This window comes from Perna viridis, chromosome 4 (genome assembly GCF_037379345.1).
Source record: "Perna viridis isolate PV_CMFRI_1.1 ecotype Kerala chromosome 4, ASM3737934v1, whole genome shotgun sequence".
Classification (NCBI taxonomy): domain Eukaryota; kingdom Metazoa; phylum Mollusca; class Bivalvia; order Mytilida; family Mytilidae; genus Perna; species Perna viridis.
In genome coordinates, this window is record NC_142448.1 from 19746758 (window position 1) to 19774155 (window position 27398).

Genomic DNA, 27398 nt, shown 5'->3' on the forward strand with positions numbered 1-27398 from the left:
TTGGTCAGATCAAATCTTAGTTACATGTTTTGTTGTGACATTTTGATATTACAGGAGTTTGAGTAAATTCACTTACTATATAAAACCTTTTTCTGTTATTTTGCAGAATTTCATTTGCATATCAGATTCTTAATTTTCATTGAACCATTTTTGGACTTTTCTGCCATTAAGCTCCTCTTGATAGCATATGAATAGTGTTTTCTTTCATCCATTTTAATTTTCTTATACTGAGGTCAAAAAGACAATATTGGTTTTACCCTTATCCTAAGACCATAAACAAAGAAAGTAAAGGCCTCCTATATTATGATTATAGATAATCAAACTGAGATGTACATGTAGTGAAATGTCAATGAATCAATCTCTATTTTATTCTTCATTGGGAATTAGCCTATGTTTGTTTTACTGTTATAATATGATATGTTTTAGGTGTCTACACCAAGAACAGAAACTTCAGATTATATCAGTCAAGGAAGTTTGGGAAGAATAATCCATTGATTGTTAGTGAAGATAATAAATATAAACCTTCAACACACCGTGTCAACTCATATGAACACCAGATATTTAATGATTCTCTCATTGTCAATGTTGAGTAAGTCTTATTAAATAGAACTACCACACTTTTGACCCATAAATAGCTATCCATCTAAGTTCCTGCAAAGCTGGAATTAAGTGATTCATTAAAAAAAAAAAATTAACACATTTTATTTTTTATGAAAATTAGTTTGAAGCTTTTTATTAGTAGAATATTTCAAAATAACCTGGGTTTGCCATATAAAGCCATTTAAAAGATTTTTAGGTGAAATTCGGAATTGAATGTATTTGGAAAAATCATTTATCTGCCTTTAAAAGAAATAATGGTACATTCAATTGATTTTTTTCCCACCAAAGGAATAAAATTTATAAAACATCTGAATGACATATTGATATTGAAAATATGTGATCTTTGACAAGTGACTTGCTTCCTATATTTTGATTCATATGTGGATACATTCTTTAAAATGTTGTTTAATTGAAAAAAATCCTGTGTGAAGCTGGCTAACCTTTAAGTTACATTCCTTCACATATTTTGAACTATATGTTTAGCTAGATTTCCTTGAGAGAAAAATGAATTTTTTACACTACTCCAAATTGCAATTTCTAGGTTAAAAGTACAATTAATTGTATGTCCATTGAATAATTTTTCTTACTTGATTTGTCATCTTAAGGAGGTAGACCTAGGGTAAGGGACATAACTCTTACAAGTCATTGGAATGTTTGTATTCTGCATTTTACATCATTCTTATATAAGCACCAAAGTAACTTGGATTGATTTCATTCTGTTTCAAATGAAAGCTTGATAGGGTTAAGTGAAATTGAATATGATACAAACATATCACTGATTTCAAGAGTTATGTCCCTTACACTAGGTCTACCTCCTTAAGTTTATAAAATTTTGTAATATGACTTACTGTTTAGTCCAGTGTTTATAAGTGTTAAGAGTTCAGAACAAACTTTTCCTGGTTGTAGAACTTCTAACATTTTTCTTTTTTTCAAGTTCTCACAATCAGCAGTAAGAGGTTCAATTTATATTCAATGGCAGATTGCAGCGCGATATTGGCATGCCTTTATTTTTACCAGATATTCTCCAGCACTTAAGGTATTACAGTTTGATTCAGAAGGAAAATTATACAGCAGAAAGTTTTCTGATGGATGTACACCTCAGAGGAAAGCTGATAAGTTGGAAGGTAAAAAGTTCTATTCTGTCAGTGTACCTGCCAATGTAGAAATTTTGAAAATGCAGTTTAGATTTCACAATAATGTTTCTTTAAAAGTTTAAAGATGTAAGGGTTTAGTTTATAATTTAGATAAAACTGTATTGTTAAGTTTTTCCATTAAAGGAGAAGACTGTGTTATTATGCAAGTCATAAGTATTGAAAGTTATCTGTTAAATATTCATGAAAATGAAATTGAAACAAAATGATTTCCTTTTCTTAACTAATTAATCTATATTTGTAATAAGAAAATTTAAATATCCCACACCTATGGGGCGCCACCATGATCAGTTGAGCTGTGATGTCACAAAATTGGTTTGTAAAGTGAAAGTAAATAGGTAATTGATTATTATGGCTGAAGAAATCTCCTATAATTTCAACCCAAAATAAACAGAAGAAGAGACTGAGGCACAACATGTAAGCAATGTCAGACAATATTGACGAACAGTATGATTTGCAGCCGTATGACTAGTGTATGTCTAAGGAAAATCTAATGGCTACTTCCAAAGATTGTTCGTGTTGCCAGTCAAAAAACTTAGAATATTTCTCTTATATCATTTGTGTGACAAGTTATCTTGTTTTGGTGATTAGATAAACATGATTGTAGAAATATTTATGGAATATTCTTTGATTACATATTATTTGCAGTACTTGTATCAGTACCATACCAACTTCGTGACGTCATGAGCCATTCGGAAGCTATCGTTAAAAATCAATAAAGTCCGACTGATCTTCCTTCAGATAGGAGAGTTCTGCAAGATGGCTATCCACTTATATTTCAAGGATTTCGAACTTTGCATAGCCTGGAGTATTTTATAAAAGCACATTTTGCATTAAAGGTTATTTATTTTTGGTTACAGGGGTATGATTTATCATAAGAGCCTAACTTTATGCAAAGGTTGTCTTTCCGTTTAATTAAAATTTGTGTGATATGCGTAAAAATGTTTGACCCCAAATGTTTTGCTGCAAGGGTCACTCTGAAACAACAAAATCAACAGAAAAAGATGGAAACTACAAAATTGTTGTCTATTGGGAAAAAAATTCTCACAAGACTGATTGAAAGTTAAAGTGAAAGTGAGTAATAAGCTGGAAAAAAAATCAATATTTTTATTTATGGAATAATTTAAATGGAAAACTGTAGACATGGCCACCACAGCTCTTTTACCACAGGTTTGAAGTTGCAATCTCCAAATAGATCTCAAAATTATAAGAGATACTGGAAAGTTAATATGACCTTCATCTTCATGAGCTCTACTAAAGACTTCCTTGACTATTAGAATTATTTCCCTTTGAAAGGTCAAAAATATTTTTTTTCTTTTTCGCCTATATCTTGGAAACCATGACCGATAGAAACTTTCATTGATGGAATAATTCATATGGAAGGCCCACAAGGTATATTTTGGTTTTAAGGATGTTAGGATGATTTCTAGTTATTGCCCATGAAAGATGAAAAAAATTCCAGGTGAGTGATTCTTGCTGTCTAGAGCATTGGTCTCCCCAGGCAATTATAGAGCTATGCTTCACAGGGCTATGATTTCTTAGCATTATGCTATCAGTATTTAATTTTAGTTAGAATGCACTATGGGCACTGTGGTATTATTTTGGAGGAAGTTACAAGAGCTGTGCTATGCCAGTAAGTACTGTGCTATTTTAAAATTATGGGGAGAACATTGTAGAGCTTGCCATGTTTTTACACTATTAAAGAATTAGAAAAACATTATTTTTTTAAGGTTAATTCATTCAAAAAGTTGTTTGTTCTGTTTTCAGATGTGGTTGAAGGCTATACAAAATCCCCATATCCTGAGATTGATGATTTCATATCCTCTACACTTACACTGAATGGGAAGCTTGGACGTATTCGGCACTGGACATATTTTAGTCAAGGGGAGTTAATTGTGTATGACATTTCTGGTTACAGATACTGTTATAATATTGGGAGAGAACACAGGAGTAATAACATAATGTAAGATTCAGCTGAAAACTAGGATAACCCCACTTCTGATCTGATCCAAACATACAATTTCCTTTTACAAGCACAAGGCAATTATCATATGCATTGGAAATTTAAATATGGTGCTTTAAAAATGTTCTCATGACAATCCATTGAACAGTTTAGGAGTTGTGCTGACAAGAGATGTGGACTGCTGCATAAAAGACAGTGACTGCTATTTACATGTAACCCTAAAACCTACTGTATATACTCCTGTATAAGTTGATCCGCCTATAAGTCAGATCCTCTTTTCAGTCCAAAATTTCTGGAACCTAGCCTTGACCTGCTTATAAGTCAGACTGATTTCTGACAGTTACATTGCTATCATTCCTTAATTATGAGTATACCTGTTTGTTTTGATAACCAATAAGTTTTGAAATAATTAATTACAAGCTAGAGTTGTTTTTATAGTAGTAAGTAATTAGATTCTTGACAAACCATGTGGATTTTTTTTATACTGCTATTTTGTCATTCATTCTAATTTTGTTACAACCGGTAACACAAATTAAAATCAGAAATATAGTGAACAACAAAGAATAAAACAGAAAATTAATGATACTCTAACAACTCATTTTTGATGATATTTCAGTAAGTTAAGAGATTTTACCTGTAAGAAAAAGAAATTCATAATAAGAATTGTTATAACCAACTAAAATATTGATTACTTTTGTCATGAATTATGGTATGCTATTATACCTTTGGTCTTTGGCTATATGGGTAAACACAGTTAAAAATCAATACACAAAATCGATGAGTGGGAAATACGAATGAAAACATTAAAGGCCAGTATTGTGGCAAAATAAAGACTAAACAGTAAATATTCTTTTACTGCATATTATTTTATCTATAAAGGATTGAAGATGAAGATCGTCTTCCTAAAATCGACGTTTACAATTAAACATTTTGGTAAAAACAGCGTTTGTCTGGCTGTTCAATGTTGGTGTCACGCTCACATCAGTTTGACATTTCCAAGCTGAAAATTGTTGTTCATGTGCTAGATCTCGTCCGTAAAAAATTTAGTCCCAAAAATCTGACTTGTAGGTGAGTATATATGGTAGTTGGGAATGTAAAAAAACTGGAGCATATAAAATGAATTTCTTGGGTAGTATAGTTGTTACAGTTTTTCACTGGTAAAGCTTGTTATTGCTTATGCTGAACAGAAAATATAAACTTCCAGGACTGTTTTGATAAATCATATATTTATTTCATCAGAATCAGGTTTGACTTAAATATAATAATGAAAGTATATCCCTATTCTTTCAAGTGTATGATGTTTTTGTTGCATTATGCTTCCAAACAAACTGATGAAAGAAAACCCTTTTCTCCCCTACAGGTTGTTAGCTGATTTAAAAAATGGTGTGTATTATCAGAAATGTTATGATCCAGATTGTAAATCTAAAAACTACAAATCTCCAGGTATGTATAGTTTTGTCATGGTACAGTAGTGGATCAAGAGGGGCCTAACATTGGGCCTCAAATTTGTCCTCAAGAAAATATGCATTGAATTCACTTGAGTTAGTAATACATGGCTGAATGATGAATTTGCTTAATTATTTACAGAACTTTATAACATTATTAATTGAAAGAACACTTGATTTATAAAAGCATATGTTATAAAAACATTGTTTTCTGTATGTTATTTGATTACGGGGCAATAACATTTAATAGGGCAAAAAACAGATTATCAGCCTTCTCATGAGCTTTATACTGACATCACTGCCTTCAAACTGTTAAAAATGGCATTGTTTATCAGCAACATCACAGTCTGTTCATTGGAAATTGCCGATATGCAGTAGCACAGGATAGACCAGGAAAACTGAGTAATGCTCACTCAATCTTTACCCCTACTCACCCAAAAATAACCATAAACACAGAAATCTTCGTTGTAGGTACACAGGGAAATGTGCTACATATGAGAATCATATGGTTTGCACCATATGATTATCATATAAATCAAGCACCATATGATAATCATATGATTAGCTTTACATATGATGATTGCATGATTATCATATGATAATCATATGACTATCATATGTTAGATATCATATGAATCGATCACCATATGATTATCATATGTGGCACATTTGGCTGTATACAGAACCAAAAAAAAAAAAGATCTTTTGGGGTTAAAAGTGTCAATGAATTTCTGATACTTTTTACTCTAGTTAGGTCAGGTACCGAGCCTACAATTAAATTTTTGTGTTAATTGTCATTTTTGGGGGAGCGAGTGGTATAGAATTAGTGATCATTTCTCACATATTTTTTTCTAGTTTTCATCAGCTTAAGTGCTGTGAGATAACTGCACACATGTAGCTCTGAAGGTTGCTCTTTTGTATTTGAAGAATTTTTTTTTTTTGCAACCATAGTCATTCAGAGCTACATGTTTGCAGCTAGTTATCACTGATAGTTTTTGGACAGCTTACACAAAAAAAAGCAACTTCTGAATCATTATTAAAGCAGTTTTAACAAGAACTTACTAAATTTAGCAATTACTGATGTGGAGATTACTAACTACAGATATGGTCATTCCAAAAGAAGCATTGCCATCATTTTACTTTGATGCCAGCTTTGATGAATTTGATGAAGGAGTAGATGATTTGGATATTCTCAATGCAGCAGTTGAAGCAGAGAGAATCATGGAAGAAAACAGCTGATATGACATTTTCAGTGAACTTCATATTGTAAGGTTTAAAAAAAAATTGTATTTCTGGTAACCTGATTGACCCTATTTTTCATCTGCCTTTATATTTGTTTTCTTGTTTAGTAGCAGGAAACAAGACTATTATTATTGTTGACCTATTATGGTGGCTAAGCAGTAATGATTATTTTAACATTGGATCCAATTCAGAAAATTAATTAATCTATTTCCATATTTGCTGATTAAAAATTGCTACACTGGATCACAGCTTGATACAACTGCAGTGGTCAAACCCTGAACATTATTGGAAAGCATGCACATCATCGAAGCTTGATTCAGCAGCTAATTTGCATTGTGAATGAAGGATTGATTCAATGTAAGTTTCAATATAAGTTTTTATTTGTATGTTACTGGAAACAATTTTTTAACGCCTTCCTTGTATAACTGTTAATGTCATGTAGTGCAATATTTGTTTTCTTGGTTTATACTTTATGTATACAAGTATTTAGCATTGTTGGTGTATATTTAAATGATTTTTTTATTGAACATGAATGAACTATATCTTAAATTTAAATAAATCATTGTTTGCACATCAGTTTAAGTGAAGTGCCCTGCATGAGACTGACATGTAACAATTTACTAATGTGGTTATATTTTCCTGAAAAAAATTAAAGAACCTTAGTGAGCGCGCTCACATACCCCACATGTCCCAATGTTGGATACTCAAGTAAATTTTTTCGTAAGAGAAATACATGTAGAGGGAATTAGTGTTTTTTTTTTTTTCAGGCTTTAGACAGGGTAGGAAACTCATAGAAAATATCTACCAGACCACAGGGCTGGCTACATCAAAAAGTTACCTGTCTTGATTAAAATTTACCAGCCCTGAAAATTTATGCAATAAAATGCCAATCAATTTTCCGTTTCAGATTCTAATGTATTTTGATATTTAAAATGTTAGCATGACAAAAAAAGAATAATTTGATAAACCTAAAGATGTTCTGTAATATGTATGACTTATGATTTGTCACTTCATGAAAACACACTGCAACAAGTGCATATGTTAAAGAGCATTTCATTTTTGGCGGGGTGATTTTTGGTCTACAATGTAATTCAGTATGCAATCCGAAATGTTCTGCTTTAAGTAAATAAAAATTAAATTTTGATTTCATTTATTGTTACTTTAATTTTAAACAAATTGAAAAACTCAGTCACTGTCAATAATTATCCTCAGACTCATCTCCAGACAGCTGAACGGCATAGTTGACAATATAACTTTCCATGCGTCACAAATTGAAACTCTGCTTGGAACAGTTAATCGTTTTGGCTTAGATTGACCATACAATTTATTCTTTTCCTTGGAATCAAGATCGTTTTTTTCTGGGGAGAGAAGTCCAAAATATTGTCACAAAGATAAAACTTTTAAAAATACATTTTTTCCCTTTCTGTCAATATTTTTTTTTAATAAGCGTGATCACTATTGGTTGATTTAATGAAAATCAGCCAATGAGATTTGATGTGACACAAGTGTTTACCATGCTCCCTACAGAGATTGAGTCAAAACGCAATAATGTAACGTTACTTGATCGGTTTGATTCTTAAGTTTCATTATGAATGAGGTAATACCGAGAACTTGTTACGAAAATAGAAAAGGGTAATCCCAATAACCTGTTAAAATAGCACGACCACCGGGGTGTTAAAATTTAATATGTGGTCGCCCGATCATAAAACAGGCAGTCTCGGGCAGTCGGGTGGGCTAAAATTTCCAACTCTGCTTTAAACCTTTATCTTCCAACTAAATTATATTACTCAGAATGGTAGTTTCAAACTCCAGACTGCAAGCATTTAGAAAAAAAGTCAGAAAAATGGTTATTTCCGTAAATTTAGTTAAGTTCAAGTCCCATAATTTCAGTAAAAATCATTGTAGCGGAACCAACTACAAACATGTCCTGTAATTTATCATGCTGAATTTATATGCTAAAAATCATGTCAATATCTGCAAGCATTTAGAAAAAAAAGTCCGGAAAACTTATTTCTGTGAATTTTGCTAAGTTCAAGGCCCGTAATTTTGGTAAAAATCATTAGAGCAAAACGAAAATTAAACTTGACCTGTAACTTATCATTGTGAACTTATATACCAAAAAATCATGTCAATATCTGCAAGCGTTTAAAAAATGTCCAGAAAACTGAAGATGGACCGACAGTATGACAGATGGACGGATCAAAAACATTATACCCTTCGCAACTTTATTGCATGGGTTATAAAAATCTAAACCAAATGTCATTACACATTTATTGTATTTTATACAACAAACTGACAAATATAACAACAATGGACCCATTCATACTTAAAAAAAAAAGGCTTTGAACTTGAAATTTTTAAAATTCTCCATACAGACACAAAAAAGCTCACCAAAGGAAAGACCAACTACAAATATTTAAAGCAACATAATATATGACAAATAGAAAAAAAAGTGAATTTGGAACTTTTTCAAAATCATACATATTTCTATAGTTTTATTTCATCCTTCCCAATTCTATCTGTAAAGATAATTTCTACTTTTATGTGTTAAAGTCAACAAAACAAAATACAGATGAACATACATAACAAATAAACAATTACAACAATGTTCTATTTTATAAGAAATAGTACCAGCATCATGACATTATAACATAAGAACTTTGTCCTATTAAATGACCTCTCCAGATGGATGTGACAGTTCCTTTATAACAAGGTGTAATAACTGGTTTTGCTCTGCTGTTAGTAATGGCCAGAGATCTTTCTGTAGAAGTCTTAGTGATGAAAAGTCTCGTGATTGACAGGCCATCTACAGAATAAAGCCATTGTTAACTTAATACTTCTTAATTCACCATAAATAATTTTAAAAAAATTTCAGAAATGAATGGACCAAGCAATAAAACAGATTATCCAGTATCTGACAAAAATAATTGTCATAATGACATTTGTGGAATATTCTCATGGACTACCGGTATAAAGGCACTGTATTGTGAAATTGGGTGCTTTGGAGAAGAAAGGGGTTTTAATACTTGTATCTATTGAATCTCTGGGATTTCCACAATTCTTCCTACTACTTGACATTATGTTTTAACTATGTTTTCCATTTTTATTTTAAAGAAAGAAGGAATTTTACACTAGTGGAAAAAATCTCGGATCTTCCATAGAGACTTGTATGTTGACTTACTTTACTCAAAATATGTCCCACCATAGAGACTTGTATGTTAACTTACTCCACTCAAAATATGTCCCACCATAAAGACTTGTATGTTAACTTTGTTTGTTGGGGTTTAACGTCCGAGTAGCAATATTTCAGCTATATTCAGACGATGAACATGAAATGAATGAAGGGATGGGACACAAGGACAATGGGGTTGACAAACTGTGATTGCCACTGGCAATAGGAAGAGATGGGTAGTCGAGCAATTTAGCTTCCTGTGACGGAGCCCTATGGTTCCTACTCCAGGAGAATACCACAGTAGGGTTCTTTAACGTGCGAGGAACATGGCATCTTTCCCAACACGGTGCATCACTATGGTTTGCGGTCAGGTTTTCCGTATTATAGCCTGACAACCCCAGCATTTACAACACCAGCCCAAGCTCCCGGCTAGGGTTCTGAGCACTATTTAGTCGCCTTTTACGACAAGCTTAGCGCTGCTGCAGGCCTATTCTTTTAACACCCGGACCTGCACGGGGATGTATGTTAACTTACTCCACTCAAAATATGTCCCACCATAGAGACTTGTATGTTAACTTACTCTACTCAAAGTATGTCCCACCCATTTATGATATATCATATCAAAACAACATTAATATACTTTACTTAATAGATTTATAATGTATTAAGACTTACAACTAAAGACTGTAGCATTAGAAATAGGTCTTCACTCAAAAACTGGGCTAGAAAAAAGATATGAAAACATGTAAAAACAATAATCATCTGTCATTTTACAACAATATATATTGAATGACTCCAGTTTTTCAAAAAGGAAAATAAAGGTCCATCTACAGAATGATATAAACCTATTATTGCACAGATATTTAGAGTTCTATCCCCAATCAATGGGGAATAAACTGTAATAATTTTTTCACTAAATATTTACTTTCAATAGTTTTCTATTTATTTCGTACATTTTCATACTACAATCAGACTACAGGAATAAGGACAAAAAGTGACCATTATCAGTTTAATATAGTTTCCACTATGAAGAACACACCAAAACATGACTTATAAAAAATGGTCTTTTTAACCATGGTATCAGAGATCAGAAAAAAAGTACTTCTTTAAAATTTCTAGCTTAATTAGAAATTTTAAACAAGAGGCTCTCGAAGAGCCTGAACTGCTCACCTGATAAACCATACTCTGTTAAGCAAATAAGTAAATGTATCATGCTTTGTTACCATGTTAGACAAAAAAATTGCTGAAAAAGACCATGTATTGATGAATGATTTAAGTTAAAAAGAGTACCTTTGGCACTGTAAAATGTTGGAAATGCCTTCAAAGTGTTTTTGGAACCTCTGGAAAAAATTTGGGCAAAGGTCCCCTATGTCCTGTTATTCAACCAGGTTTGAGGTGGCATTAGCCAAGTATAGATTTGCTTAAAAAGAACAAAATGAAGTTGAATCATGGATATCAAAAATGTTCATAATCACTATTCATATCAGAAGACGATATTTACTATATAAACCAATTACCCAAAGAAATCAAAGCAAGTATTAGCTGGAAAATGGCCACCTAGAACAATCTTTCGTCATCACCATTCAACTCAAAACACCTAGTATCTTAAGATGGAATCTGAGCAACTAGTAAAAATAGTTGTAAAATGGCAGCTATTTTGAAAATGGTTCTAAGTTCTATTTTTAGTAATGACAGCCATGTTTTTTTGACTGATGAAAAGTTATAAATGAGCAGTTTGTGGAGGAAATCCTCAAAAAAATTATGCCAACTTTTATTTAATTTTTGTTGCAATTGGTTTCAGAGAGTTGTACATATTAAAATAAAAAAAATCTGTTTCAAGGGCCATAAATCCAACAACAGGCAACAAATCATTTTGAAAATTTTGGTAAAGGTCCGTCTTCTGATGGTGAACAATATTACTCCCCATCGGAATTTTGCTAAATTCAATAGTTGTGAGTTATTTGCAAAAAACTATTTTTTGACCCCTTTGTTCTATTTTTAATAATGGAATATATGTTTTTTCACCAAACAAAAATCCAAACATCCATTTAGTGCAGGATACCCTGAAAAACAGTCATGCAAACTTTCATATAATTGTGTACTGTAGATTCTGAGAAGATTTTTGAAAGTAATAACATCAAAAACAGCTAAAAAACATCCAAAAAGGGCAATAACTCAATGGTATAACAGATCTTCACCAAAATTATATCACAGAAAGATCTCATCATAGTGAACACTTTTACCCCACGTCAGAATTTGGTTAAACCTAACAGTTTTGGAGATGCAAAAAACTGTTGTCTGACCCCTATGTTCTATTTTTAGTAATGGCGGCCATGTTTTTTAACAGATCATAAATTCAAACAGTCATTCTGAGCAGGACATTCTAAGGAACAATCATTTTAAGTTTCATCCAAATCCTTCAAGTAGTATCAGAGTAGAAGATGTTTGAATGTTTGAAGAAATTGTGAATAACTGACAGGTGATGACAACGGATGCCAAGAGATGGCAATTGCTCACATGGCCTATGACCAGGTGAGCTAAAAAGACTAGTATCAGAAGGATTTTTCTGATAGCAATTTTTTCGGGAGTCCCAGAAAATTACATTGTAAATTCTTCATAGCTAAATACTGACTTACCAGTGATTGCATCATCAGTAGTCTCCCATGCATACTTCTCTAAAGTCTGAGCATGCTCAGGTCGAATTCTCTGTGGGGTAGGCTAAATAAAGGAAATGCAAATGTTTTACCATCAAAGCCTAATAATCAAGATAAAATTATACATCTTAATTTTCATTACGTAAGGTCACAATCCAATTATTTTCCTGTTAGAATATTAAGGAAGTGCACAACCCAAATTTTAAGAACTCTTAACTTTTCATCTTCATGAGATCTAACACAACTAAGCACATGATCCTAGCTAGTTGTTAGTAATAAGTCATAATTAGATCAAGCGTTACATATTCAAGTTTACAAGCTTAATGTATCACAAGCAAGCGCAAACAAGATATAACGTCATAAAAACACAATATTGTATGTATAAATTAACCAAAGACAACGTTATTATTTTATGGTATTTTTACACTAGTGTTGACGAGCTACCATACTTTCGGATTTTCACATTTTTTCTACTTGAGCGTTCATCCCTAAAAAACTATCAAAAGTGTGAAAAGATCTGACGACACCCCTTTACTTCTTTGATATTAAGTAGCAGCCTTCGTAAAAATCATGCAAATTCTGTAATATGTGATACACCTAAAAAGGAAAAAGGCTATACTTTTTGAGTTTTGTTATTAAATTGTTTTGTGGGTCTATATGATGAAATGTATTATCACTCATTCCAACCTGTTTGCTCATAGGAGATAATCCACATTGAAAATCCAATAGTTTCTATAGAATTTTAGTATCCTTTACAGAGTTATCTCCCTTAATTTTGAGTACTACAGTACAGTCCATATTAATTTTATCTCCCAAGAACAAGGTTTATATGAAAAGCCACATGCTAATATCTGTTGACTTTAACATTTTAAACAAAATATCAAAAATAAAAATGTAGGCTTTCTAAGCATGAATCACATTTTGCATGATTTTTATCAGGAGTGCTACTTAAAGCATAGGCAATATTTCAAACAAACGTATTGTACATGTTTATAATCACCTGTAATAACATTAGCAGTAGTACCCGAGATACCTCACATCTAGCTAGAATATCACAATATGCTCCTATTGGCTTGCCTGTAGTTGATGAACCTAAATTACAAGAAAACCATACCTTTAATTGACATGGATCAGCAAAGACAAAGTTCATTGTTAGTTCATGTAAACTACCTCCAAGTTTTATGCAATTAAAACCACAGATGTTAAGTAAAATGTACAATTTAAAGCAAGTAAGAACTGTTTTTGTACACTAAAATGGAAATCAGGGTAACCTGGAATCAAAAGGTAATCAAAAGAATATAATCCAAGGATAACATCTTTACAGGGAAAATAGACACACAACAGAGAATATTTCATAACTGAATAACATATACAAAGAAGAAAAGTAAAATGAGCAACCAAGACTACAATAAAACTGGGAGCATGGACCAGGTGCACTGGTAGGGTAAGCATCCTCTGCTTTTCTACAAACATCCATGGAGTTGCTCATAAAATGTCATGTCAGTGGTAGACGCAAGATGAAAGCAAAACAATGACAGTGGACAAATCATTTCTCAGTGTGCAGATGGATAGACCATAATGATCCATGAGTTCATGATGAAAACCATAAAACTTCATTAGTGATGACTTTAATCTTGTAGCAACATATCCTATTCTAGAAGCCTTATTGTAAGAAATCTAGCACAGTACAAAAAGTCCCCGTAGTTATGGCAAGCTCTCTTATAACATACGAGTTGTGAATGCAGGTGCTGAAGGGATGTTGCCAAATCGTGAATAGCAGCAGAAATCGATTACTTAAAATAGTAGAAATAAATGAATTAAGTCATAGGTCAAGGTCACACAAGGTAAGCATGATTTGTGTGTATCACATACTAAAACATCTAGTGCCAAAGTTATTTATTGTAGGTCAAAGAAATATTTATGGCATAAGCTGTTCTCCAAGGACGACTTAGGTGGTCCGGTGGTGACACAACATCATGTCTTCTATCCCTGGTTGGGTCATACCAATGACTTTAAAATTAATATTCACTGCTTGTCTGCTAAGTACACAGCACATAGGAGGTAGAGTGATGACTTGTTGGCTCAGAATCAGAATAATGTGTCTGAGTGTGGTAGTACACCTTCTTTTGGACTGTTGCTTCTGTTTGCAAGCACATTAAAATGTCCAGCTCAACATTGTGAACTAGTAAAAAGCTGGAGCCTGTTTGATTGCTCAATTGTTCTGATCCTGAAATACCTAAAATAACTCCCATAAGTGTTTAAATTACAATCATTAAAAGGATCATTTTTTTCCCTGGGAGTGCAAAAATATTGAGCTATATGTAAGTTCAGGTCACCATGGTACAGGCACCAGGTCTCAGAAGATCTCAAAAATTTAAATCCTATCTCTAAAACAGAACAATATATGACCTTATACAATTTTCCCAAGGAAAATTACAAAAACTTAACTCAGAGGTCAAAAGTCATCTGAATATAAAACATGTCCTCGTTATATTTCAATATTCAATAGAAATGACCTGGATATTTACAACAGAAGCATAAAAAAAGAACAACTTTGATGTAAAAAGGCCAATGTCAAACAAAAATAATTATAGTCATGACACACCATTTTCTGGGTAATACATACACAAGCAACATATCTAAGGCCTAGACTTAAGACAAAAATGTGTCAACCCAGACAATGCATATAAATGACCCTGATGTTAAATAGCAGTACCTCCTCTTTCCTGTGCTAGATATGCCATTTCTGTAAAAACTCCAAGAGCTCCATCATAATCTCCTGAAATGACATATAAAAAGTATATGACTGACTATTTTCTATTTTTGACATAAAAACTACATGTAATTACCCAATATTTCAATCAATAAACTACACTTTAAAAAAGGAAACATACCTCCCTTATAAGCATAAAAAATATCTTTTCTAATTTGAACTTATCTAAATATCTACATAATTCTCTGAATACAAATGAATACTTATTAGCAAAATGACAATGTCGCATGTAATCACTCACTCATTTCAATTTTGCAAGTGGCCACTAACCCTAAGGACTGTAGGCACTCCAATGGACTCTAAAATATAAACCATACATATAATGAGTACTTCAAAAATAAAATACTTTGATTCTTTAATATGTGTAACTACTACTCAAGCAAAATCAGAAAAAAATGAAATAAGAAAATAACAAATCATATCTTTGATAAGCGAATAACAAAATGCACTATGAGTGAAAGATTGATACATGTAGCATGCAGAATAAGATAAAGATAGTATGTCAAAGCTCTCATTCCCATCTATCAGATTTACTAATATATTTAAATACAGCTTATCCTTAAAAACCAGGCACGCCCCATTACAGTTGTGATTCACTGAAAACAACCTTTTTATATTTCTAATCAATTCTTATGGTTCAGATAAAACAAATTTCAGTTTATGAAAACAAATTGGTACAAGAGAGATATGCATAGTTTCATATTCATATACTTTCTATCACTTTTTTAAAGTCTTATCTCCCCTTCAAAATGTGTTTTTTTATCATTTTAATGCCCATGTCCAGACTGCTATATAAGCATCTATATTAGATAGCTATACACATCCTTAAGTACCATTCTGTGTAAGAATCAGGCAATGGGTGGCATATCATAATTCTAAATTTGTTTTTATTGCCTCAAATATATTTAATATAACTAGAAAACAACTGAAAAGCTACTTGAATTTATCCTTAAACATCTGTGATGTAGATATTTTTGACTGCTTTTATAAGGAACAAAGTACTATCTCTACAAAAAAGTAGCAGACGCGCAGTATATTTCTACATTTCTTTCAAGAAAATAACACATGGCACACAATTTAAAATTTTCGATACGGTTTTTTTGAATGACCACTCAATTATCATCATTTGGCCAATCGGGAAACAGAATTGCGATCAGGTGACTTGTGTTTCCATAGAAGAGTGTCCTTAAGTTCAAAGGGTAAAAAGCGAAACTATACCGACTGTGTTGGAAAAAGTGTGAGAAATTTTCCTGCCATTTTTATCTCCCCTTCAAAATGTGTTTTTTATCATTTTAATGCGCATGTCCAGATTGCTATCTTAAAAATAAGCATCTATATTAGATAGCTATACACATCCTTAAGTACCATTCTGTGTAAGAATCAGGCAATGGGTGGCACATCATAATTCTAAATTTGTTTTTATTGTCTCAAATATATTTAATATAACTAGAAAACAACTGATAAGCTACTTGAATTTATCCTTAAACATCTGGGATTTAGATATTTTTGACTGCTTTTATCAGGAACAAAGTACTATCTCTACAAAAAATAGCAGACACGCAGTATATTTCTACATTTCTTTCAAGAAAATAACACATGGCATGCAATTTAAAATTGTTGATACCGTTTTTTTGAATGACCACTCAGTTATCATCATTTGGCCAATCGGGAAACAGAATTGCGATCAGGTGACCTGTGTTTCCAAAGAAGAGCGTCCTTAAGTTCAAAGGGTAAAAAGCGAAAATATACTGACTGTGTCGGAAAGTGTGGGAAAATTTTCCTGCCATTTTTCTATAGTTCAATTCAACTAAATTCGACCTATCAATATCTTTAATGAAAAGGAAAATTTTACTAACACTGATGGTTCTTTCTTGAGGTTGTTAGGTATAAATACCTGGTTAATGCAATAAAGTGTTTTTTTTCTTCATGTGCCACACCTTATACACATTTTGCCAGATTCATAGACAGAGAAGTACTTTTTGGTACCAGACAATTATGGGATAGAAGCAAACTTGAAACATGATCTTCATAAGCGTTTGATAAATGTAACATCATTTCTATGCAGGGACAGAAATTCATATGAGTCTCATGCTGATTTAGGCTAAAATAAAGTTTTAAAATGAATTTGATCAAAATTTTCAAATGAATATTACATGACATTTACTCAACATTGAAATAGAAAAAAAAATAAAATTGAAGTTCTGTAATAACTTATTTGTTCAACTAAGGTGGAAATTATAAGAAGAACATGGGAAAATATTTGATTTACCATGTTAACGAAGTTTTTCCAACGCAGTCGGTATAGTTTCACTTTTTACCCTTTGACCTTAAAGACGCTCTTCCATGGAAATGCAAATCTCCTAATTGCAATTCTGTTTCTCAATTGGCCAAATACTTATTACTTAGTGGCATTAAAAAAAACTGTGTCTAAATTTAAAATTGCGTGCCATGTGTTATTTCTCAAATGAAATGTAGAAAATTATAAGTAAAAGAAACAAATTATACTGCATTGGCTATCTTTATTTTAAAAGATAGTACTTGTTTTTTTTTGTAGCATATAATGTAAAAATAGATATGCTCACTTAAAAAGAAAAAGAAAGTCTGTAAAAAATATAGATAGTAAAAAAATGATTTTCCATGTAAAAATTGTGTGCTTGAGAAGTGATCAGCATAAGTGATAGAGTGTTTTTCTTCTCTTCATTCATGCTGCACATTCACTTAGAATATTCTGAATCTTACAAAATCTAGCTACAGTGTGTACCGCATACATTTCATTAGTAAATTTTAGAATTAAGGCTTATTTATGGACTACATGAACAAGAGGCATGTGCTTTCCAACTTTTACTCCCAATTAATTCTGTATGTAATAACACAAATGCTACACACACAAGAAACAAAACCTTGACATACAAGTGCCAGGTATTAAAACCAGACAACTATGTCATGTTACTCCAATAGTACAGGAAATTAGTATTAATCGCTAACAGAATATGTCCCATCTATTTGAAGTGCCATATCCCATTAGAATAAAATATGTCAGGTAGGAGCCAAGATTTGTGTGACAAAACTTTTTCCCTGTCATTCCGAAGTTCCACAAAACAGGAAGAAGATATTAAACAATAACATATATATACAAAGTACAGTGAAACTTGTTTAAACCGGACCCTCTATTAACCGAAAATCTGCCTAAACCAGACAAGTTTTGATGTCCCACTGTGTCAGTTTAAATGTATTTTGAACCTGGATAAATCCTACACCTGTCCAAACTGACTGAGTTCCACAGTCCGAAAGGGGTTCGGTTTAGAGAGATTTTATTCTAAATATATAAAGCCAAATTTGAAATAAACCCATCCAATTGGAGGCGAGATCATCACAAAGAAATTCTGGTGGACAGACAAGATGATTCAAGTATACCACTTAACTGGTTGATTGGAGGTATTATAATGACATAAAGATAGTGGGAATGTTGCAGACACTACACGACAAAGGAGAAGCGTGTTGTCGTTTCATATTTATGTGTCTTCACAAAATGCACAAGGATCCATTCTTTAAACAGAAATATACTTACATAAGGGCCAAGAGCTTTTGTCTATTTTTATAATAAATGTGTAAACATAATAAAAAACCAAAATCAAAATATAAACAAATAATTAAAAAAACATCAACAAACATTTATATTTGGATACAAAACTGTAGACAATTCATTTTAAGCTACGTAAACAAAGAAACCATAACAAATTGCTAATAATCTAATGTACTTGAAAAACTGAAACTAATTTAAAATTCACAAATGTGCTCACGTTTTTTAACTTGATAATTATGTCCACTATTAAGCAAGCTGCTAATTCAGAAACAAATTACTAATGTCCAGCACTAAAACACAAAAAATGAAAAAAAAATAATGAAATCAAAAAGAAGAATGAGAAAAAGATTAAAAATGGTAACTAGATGCATAGCATTAACTAACTCAAAAATATGTGTACAAATACATGACAACGTTGGTTTTACTTACTTGTGACTGTAACTCAGCAGCTCTTTGAAAGTGTGCCATTGCCTCACCAGGTCTCTCTAATTTCTATAAATGTTAGCCAAAAATTCATCATTGTAATAATGTAGATACATCTTTATAATAACAAAACATTCTTAAATATCAGGTCACATGATCAGTAATGTCATATATACATGTAGGGTGTCTGAAACATGAATGGCTCTAAATTGTTCTGTTGAAAATGATGTACATAATTCCAAAGTGATCTTTTTAAACTTTTAATGCATTGCAGAGCAGATACTCTAGTAAAGTGTAAAAATCATACTATTTACTGAGGTAAAGGTTGTCTTAAACCTGTTTTGTTGGACATATTGTGTAATATTCCTCAGAACCAATATATTTTGTTACATGTTTGAGTAAATAAAGTTTTTTTTCATAAACAATGAATATACCCTCAAACTTTCAAAGCTTCAAACTGCAAAAAATGAACATTCACAGTTTAAAGTATTGCTTTTTATCAAAACCATACATCAAAAATACCTGTAATGCATTTCCTAACTCAATACACAAGGCAGCAGCCAAGGAAGGATTATTATTTTCTATGTAAACCTGCAAATACATGTAAGAAAAAAAATACAATTAAAGATTTATTTAGCTGCAGAGGAAAATTATAACATAGTGTGAAATTAAATACAAATACAAAATTAACCCCCCCCCCCACAAAAAAAAAAGAAAAAGACATTTACAGTATTTATTGCGTACATTGCAATGAAAAATACTTTACAACACACTTAAAATTGATCTAAATTCAATGAGTTTCCAAAGTTCAGAAACTTTAGGTTAGAATGGATGTTTACATGAATTGGTTCGGACTTATAATAGTAATACAGATACAAGGCAACTACCACGATAAGCACCACCAGTAAAATCTGGACCCAGTCTGGTAGGGGAAGCTCACCAGTTACAGTGTACAACCAACTAAATGGACTTAGCACCATGGGGCCTGTGAACAAAACGAATAGTCCAATCAATGTATAAGGACATTTGTTGAGGTTTCCATAAGAGTCTGAAGTAAAACATACTTCCTAATGAAGAGGTTGAGTTATATTTTTTAGTGAATTAAATTGATTGGTGTTATTTCAAGCCAGGTGCACCATGCCAAATGGTTTGTTCACACTGTCATAGTTTGCCTTTTTTTCTTTCGTCTACCTAGGAGGTGACATTTTATGAGCAACTCGGCTGGTATTTCTAGAAATGAATAGGACACTTACCCTATCGGAGCACCTGGCCCATAATTCAGTTTTTTAGTATAACCCGGGTTGCTGTTTCACTTCTGTTAATTTGTAATTGTTATTTTGGTTATTTCTTGTTAATAAAATATTGCACTTCGATTGTTGACTGGTCCACTTTTCAAAATTATTTTCAACTTTATTGAATCTGACCCATCGAAATGCTATAGCCGTGCCAGGGATGTCATAGGACGATATATATTAAGCTGACTGTGGTGTCCTTTATCTCAAGTTTTTTTGGGGTAGTTAAGTAAAATACACCACTTCTCACCCTATTTTGAAGTGTGATTCATTATACATAATATTATGTGTAATGAATGAGAAACTTGTTAGTAGTGGTGCATGAGAAACTTGTAATGGTTTAAAACGCATTACATTCAATACATATTATCAGAGGTAGGCAGGAAAGTATCTTTATTGCTACCACACTCTCCAAAGAAGAGATAGTGAAAAACCATAAACATGTTATATTCTTTTGATCTCTCTGCCAAAAGATGATGATTGTGATCCACCGTCTATGAACTTAATTCCAAAACTCCAAAAAGAATTCAAACAAACAACACTACATAGATGGAGCTGCAAAATGTGCAACCAAACCTTTTCCAAAACTTTAAACTTCTGTACTCACAGCTGTCAAAGAGGGTCTCCAGTCCTACCACAACACTTCTTACTCCCGTAGTTGTATTAATTCAATATGGATCCTGAAAATTGACAAAGAAATTCTGAAAACCCTCAATTCCAGATTATTATCAAAATACAATAGCATTAAAACCAACGATTTTTCAACTTTTTATACAATTCTGTGGTGTTTCTATAAGAGCAGGAGACGCTTACCCTGCCGATGCACCTGATTCATGCTCCCAGATTTAAAGGAGTCCTATTTGCTCATTTACATTTATTACTTTGTATGTATAATTTTTGGTTAATTTACTTCCTTTGTTGTTTGTGCTTGTTTTCCATGGCTGGCCCTTGTCCCTGGATTGCATTACTTTGGCTTCTGCTAGAATCTTGGATCACTTAATTACTTTTTGTAAAAAACGATTCCACATCATCCTCCATATATACCATAGAAGTTGTTTTCAAGTTGCTGGGTTTGTAATCGACAACATATTTGTCCAGTGTGGTGGACGCGTTTTTCAAAAAAAGAAAAAGACAGTTGACATTCCAGTGGGAACAAATTGTGCTCCACTACTTGCTGACCTATATTCATTCTCTCCTATGAGGTTGAAATTGTTGCTGATATGTTCAAAAAGAAGGAACATTGCAAAGCTAGTTCAGTTTCCGCTATATATATGATGTATTGTTAAACAATCCTTGTTTCCAGGATTTATACATCGCAACTATCCCAAAGAACTTGATTAAGAAAACTGCACAGGCAGACATGTAAAATCAGCACCATATCTTTACCTACACTTAGAGATCGATGGTAAATGAAAACTATTAACCAAACTATACGACAAATGCGATGTCTTTTCATTTCGTATCATCAACTTTCCATTCATCTGTAGCAACATCCCTTTACTGACTGCATAATGAGTTATCATATCACACCTCATATGTTATGCCAGAGCATGTGGTAGCTACACAGACTTATTTGTATCGTGCTAGACTGCTTACAATTAAGATTCCGGAACAGGGTTATTTCACTACAAGACTGAAATCATCCCTATAGAAATTTTATGGTCGTCATCATTAACTCGTGGATTTTTACAGTGTATCCATCTGCACCATGAGAACTGATATGTTCAATGTGTCATAGTCATCCTTTCCTCTGTCGGCTACCCTGGACTTGATTTTTTTATGAACAACTCGGCAGGTGTTTCCTGAAAAAAATAGGATGCTTACCCTACCGATGCACCTGGTGCATGCTCCCAGTGTTTAGTGGAGTCCAAGTTGCTCATTCACTGAAGTTACTTTGTATACATTTTTTTGCGTGTCTGTTTTCCATGTCTGTCTTTGTCCTAGGATAATATTCTTTTGATTTCCGCTAGAATCTTGATTTCCTTGATCACTCTTTTAATAGAATCAAACTAGAGCACATATTTCCTTGCTCTTTAGAACAATGGAAAAAGATCATACCAGACAAAGTTGTTTTTTTTTTTAAATAATTCAAGAAATTCTTTTCTCTTATTGAAAGTTTACATATTTATTGTTAACATCAGTGTGCTTTTTCCGTAATTAGCGATTACATATGCTAAGTGGATTTCCTGTATAATCCTGATATGTTGCTTGAACCTTATAGAATATGTAATACCCGCTTTGGGTATTTAAATGTGATGACATGGAAAACACAAAGGTATCAATAAAAAGAGAGAATTTAGGAAAACATTATTAATACAAAAATTAGGATGTCCATCATACAGATACAATAAATCCTACGAAAACAGACAAACCAGTATAAATAACATATATCAACAACTTGAATTCAACCATAAATGTAACTCCATCTCCATTCTATATTGGATGGTATGCTATGCTCTAGACTCTTATCAAATCCCCAGCAAATGTCTCATGGACCCACTGGTTCGTTTATATATTGATTAGACAGCCCATTTTGTTTACATGATCCGAGGTGCTAAGTCCGTTTTTGGCAACTCATATGTGTGAAATATGCAAGTTTGTACTTGCACCATATATTTACATGATCTGCTGGGCACCTGACCCTTATAGAATCAATGGAACCACTGGTCCATTTGTACATCGTTTGGACCAATGTTGGACCGACAAGCCTCGAGGTGCTTAGACTATTTTTGGCGGTTCATGTGTGAAATGACTTAACTTTATCAGTTTGTATTTGGATAATGCATAATTTATATTTTCTGCTTGGCTCCAGACCCTTATTGATTAGTTATTGGCCATAAATTGAACCCCAGAGGTCGTGGTGCTTTGCTCATTTGTTTGGTGGTGCTGATAAAGATACTGTGACAGGGAAAATTTAATTTTTTAAATAACGAACTCGTGGAGCAAATCAACGAGTTGCATGACATATGCAGAGGACTAATAGACCATTTGAGTCGAGTGTAAGAGAGGTCTAGACCATTTACGGAGTCCCAGCGGCTGTGGTGCTTCGCAAATTTTCGGTGGTGCTCATAAAGATACTGTAACAAGGAAAGTTGCTTTTATCATTTTTTCAGATAATGAACTCATTGTGTTTAAGAATTAATTATGTGGCCATTGCAGAGGTCTAATAGACCATTTGAGTCCAGGGTCGGAGAGGTCTAGGTCATTTCATGAGTCCCTGAGGCTGTGGTGCTCTGCCTGTTTTTGGTGGTGCTAATAACATACTGTGACAAGGAAATTTAATTTAATAATTTTTTAGATAATGAACTCCTTGCGTTTAAGAATGAATTGTGTGGCCTCTGCAGAGGTCTAATAGACAATTTGAGTCCAGGGTCGAAGAGGTCTAGGCCATAAATGGAGTCACAGAGGCCGTGGTGCTTTGCCTGTTTTCGGTGGTGCTAATAAAGATATTATGACGAAGAAAACTTAATTTTCTCATTTTTAAATTATAAACTCTTTGGGTCTAAGAATGAGTCGCATGGCCTGTGGAGAAGTCTAATAGACAATTTGAGTCCAGGGTCGGAGAGGTCTAAGCCATAAATGGAGTCACAGAGGCTGTGGTGCTTTGCCCGTTTTTGGTGGTGCTGACATTGATACCAGAACAAAGAAAACTTGATTTTATCACTGTTTAAAATAATTACTATTAACTCATAGACTATGGTGCTTTGCCCATTTTCAGTGGTGCTGGCAGTGACATGGAAAATTAATTTGATCATTTTTGAAAAATTTACTTGCATAAATTTGTCTTATTTATATTTCATCGAACAATTTGGATACAAAAGTGCTGAAAAAAGCCTAAAAGCTTATATATGGTGCATTGCTCTTTATGGTGGTGCTACATGTATATAATGTCACCACATTTAAAATTATGTTAGCCTTCATCAATAAAAACGATTAATAACACAGATACTGATTCTTCTGATAAGTTTTATTCAAAAGTATGTGAAATAAAGACAAAATTCATTTAGTGTTCCTTTGTAGGTCCCATGGTGCTTATCATGGTTCTTACTGGTAAATCGGATCACTATTTTAACTATTGGTTTGGTATTGCTTTGTTCCCAGTTGTCCCCCTTGTTCGTATCTGGTATTGCTACAGGTACTTCTTTTTTTATATTTATTATGAAAAATAAATTCCAAATCTTATGCCTATAAAAGTGTGACATTATTTTTTACTTTACTGGCTACACTCATCAGGAGCAGATCCGGAGAATTAAATTAATGAAAAAGGGGGTTCAGAAAAAAGAGGGCTCCAGGCTACTATTAATTGTTCATTTTTGCCCAAAAAGGGGGTTCCATACCCCCATATCATCCACTGCTCTTCCAGTTACTTAACTTTGTATAGCAACACTAACCCTGATTGCATGACTGTAACAGTTAATGGCAGCTGTTAGATGTTCCTCAAAACTAGGACATCTAATATCTCGGTTGTTCATTTCCGCCTCCAAGAATGACCTAGCTGCTTCTGTTAAAGCTTGAGCTTCTCCTGCTGCATTCACTAGGGTATGTTCACATCTATAATAAACAGTTCAACTATCAGTGTATTTACAAAACATTAATTAAGCAAATAATGATGCTCCTTTAAGACAGATCATATCTATTACACTGAGCATTCTTTTCTATCATCTTACAAAATCAAATTTGGTGACATTTGTTTTTTACATTGAAATTCTGAAGTATGTTCATTCAATGTCATCTTCCAGAAAAAAACTAGGAAAATTTATCAGTTAGAAATATTAAGTATGATCTACCTTAATCCTAATTATAGGATATTAAATAGTAATCAATGAATCAATCTTTAATCATAAATGAGTTGCTAAATGAGATACGCAAGACCTACAATGTATAATTGTAAGGTACATATATTTTCTGTTATGATAAAACAATTAAATCAAATCTTTCCTAAATCAGAATTGAATGAAGTAAATAGAAATGTCCAAAATCAAATATCTTAGTACATCTATCCTCATTGTGAGGAGTATGCTGATGGAAACTCAAATTTATATTTCATGATATTAGATATTATTATTGAACTTTTTAAAAAATTCTATAAGCCCAGGATTTATCCAAGCAAAGATTTGTGTCACAGTTGCAATATATTTGAAATAAACCTTTTATTTGGTGTATTTCCTACATGTCATATGTTTACCTTGCTTGTGCAAGACAGCAAAATCCAGCATACTGGGGACACTCCTGCTGGCGTAAATTCTTAGCTAATGCACCTAGAAAGTAACAATACATCATTAGTACATGTACAAGTCACAGTGTGTAGAAAGGGTCACATATGTGATACAGCTTCAGCAATAAACAAAATATTTTCCATTTACAATGTATCGTAATGCACATGATGTGGGTAAATCATGGAACTAAATTATTATTATTATTATTCAGATGTGTAATAAACAATGAAAATTAATGTCATAGTTACCATATTGTTCAATGCCTTCAGCAATATTTGGCCTCTTAAGAAATCTCCTGAGAAAAAAAAAATACCAAGGTTTATGAGAATCTTTAAAGGTATGCATTGTGACAAAAACACTACTGAAACACTAATGCTGGTATTCATTACCTTTAAATTTAAGTATATTGTATATTTTTATGGTTTTCACTTCATTGTGTTGACCAAAACAAATGGGCCAACATGTACATTGTAACACTGATCTGTAGAGTATTACATTCCCTTAACTGATCTGTGCAACTATTTGACGGATTGGTGACAGATGATCAAATGATCACTGGTGGACCAATGACTGCCCAGATCCCAAGTTCATTATGTAAATTTTGTATGATCGGTTCATGTAAACTTCAGAATTTTCATTGCAACGAATCGAATGTAATATCATATTAACTTTTTTAAAATTTAAAATATTCACATATTTTTCATTCAGAAAAAATAATGTAAAGGAAAAAATAATTAAATTCATATATAAATTTACATCATTTAGTAAACGTGTACAACAGAAAAACTGAAACAAACCAATTCATAAAATATATTAACCCATAATTAGCGGTCACATGACGTAAACAGAAGCAATCACAAGTTTAAAGGATAGGTTTGACAGATCAGTGTATCTGCATACCTGTTAACCCTCCCACATTTGGGTGAGACTCTTACATGAACAGATGAAAAATTTGCTTTAACTAAAAAAAATTCCCCATGAGGCAATATCAATGGTGTGAATCTCCCACATGAACTGTTCCAAAGGTTAACAGATCTGTAATCTAAGAAATATATAATTAATTGTAATTTATTTGAATTATGTTTCACTGACAGTAATGCAAATGGAATGTCATGATACCCATTTTTGAACTCATTATATTGTCCTTACAAGTTAATTTCAATTTATCTTAGTCACCTCAATGTGATGACAATAAAGAGACATAAACATTAAGATAAAAATGTCTCAGAAAGCTTTATGATTATCTGTACTACACGTACATAATAGGCACTATATATCTTATCAATAAATGCAGTATAAATTTCTGAAATACATGTACATGTTCACTATCAGAAGGAGCTTTTCTAGAACTGAATTTTGTTTTTGAGCTGTATATTGTATATGCTCCCTGAGAAAGTTAAATGGAAAATAAGTGAAAAAAATGTAAAATCAAAGATATGAATTTGATTTACTAGATCTAAGACTAAGAGTCCCAAATTTTTGTTGCAAGATTTTTTGACATAACATAGCCATAACTAAGAAAAGAAGAACATTTTATTAGATCAAGCAGCTCCAAAACCAATTGGGTGTTAGTATTTTAGGAGCGTTTCTGGTTTCACCTGTCTCCAATGTTAAGTTTCAAGCTCCTGTTACTTCATCTACAACTGTAACTAGAAAAGCTGAGGAGATCCGATTGATTCACCTGATCAAGCTCCTTGGATTTTATGCACTACTGACGTCTTGGTCCTCAAACGACAATGACACTGAAATGGAATAATACTTAAACATCTTCAGTTTACCATGCATAATCTACTTTTCTTACTTTTTCAGTTTATTCGTAACATGACGATATTTTCCAAGTACATCAACATCTTTTTCCATTTTTATTTATACCGGAAGTGTACA

At 32.6% G+C, this 27398-nt stretch overlaps 2 protein-coding genes across 4 annotated transcripts in view; one reads left to right on the top strand and one right to left on the bottom strand.

The window, feature by feature from the left end:
* The window catches only part of LOC148619232 (DNA-directed primase/polymerase protein-like), a 21209-nt gene extending 13664 nt beyond the window's left edge, over positions 1–7545 (top strand). For both annotated transcript variants that reach the window (XM_088578914.1, XM_088578915.1), the window contains exons 10-14: positions 427–589; positions 1618–1724; positions 3519–3714; positions 5075–5157; positions 6262–7545. In XM_088578914.1, the coding sequence (XP_088435040.1) occupies positions 427–589; positions 1618–1724; positions 3519–3714; positions 5075–5157; positions 6262–6398 (686 nt within the window). In that variant the 3' untranslated portion in view covers positions 6399–7545. The remainder of the gene's footprint in view (positions 1–426; positions 590–1617; positions 1725–3518; positions 3715–5074; positions 5158–6261) is intronic.
* On the bottom strand, positions 7535–27398 carry LOC148619233 (40-kDa huntingtin-associated protein-like). 2 transcript variants are annotated; one of them, XM_088578916.1, is made up of 13 exons: positions 27316–27398; positions 25763–25809; positions 25484–25556; positions 24690–24849; positions 19529–19597; positions 19013–19075; positions 18569–18589; positions 15242–15299; positions 14944–15006; positions 13228–13319; positions 12210–12291; positions 10249–10295; positions 7535–9207 (listed from the first exon to the last, which is right to left on the bottom strand). In XM_088578916.1, the coding sequence occupies exons 1-13, from the start codon at positions 27372–27374 to the stop codon at positions 9070–9072; spliced, it is 972 nt and encodes a 323-aa protein (XP_088435042.1). In that variant the 5' UTR covers positions 27375–27398; the 3' UTR covers positions 7535–9069. The 2 variants fall into 2 exon arrangements, with proteins under 2 accessions (XP_088435042.1, XP_088435043.1); XM_088578917.1 differs by lacking the exon at positions 18569–18589.

Bases quoted from the DNA above. Each gene is read 5' to 3' on its own strand.
- LOC148619233 (XM_088578916.1), bottom strand. From the start codon at position 27,374: ATGGAAAAAGATGTTGATGTACTTGGAAAATATCGTCATGTTACGAAT. The intron at 13,320-14,943 runs GTACTGCTATTT...CTTGTAATTTAG, and splicing joins TCTAGCACAGGAAAGAGGAG to GTTCATCAACTACAGGCAAG. The intron at 10,296-12,209 runs GTAAGTCAGTAT...TCTTTTTTCTAG, and splicing joins TACTGATGATGCAATCACTG to CCCAGTTTTTGAGTGAAGAC.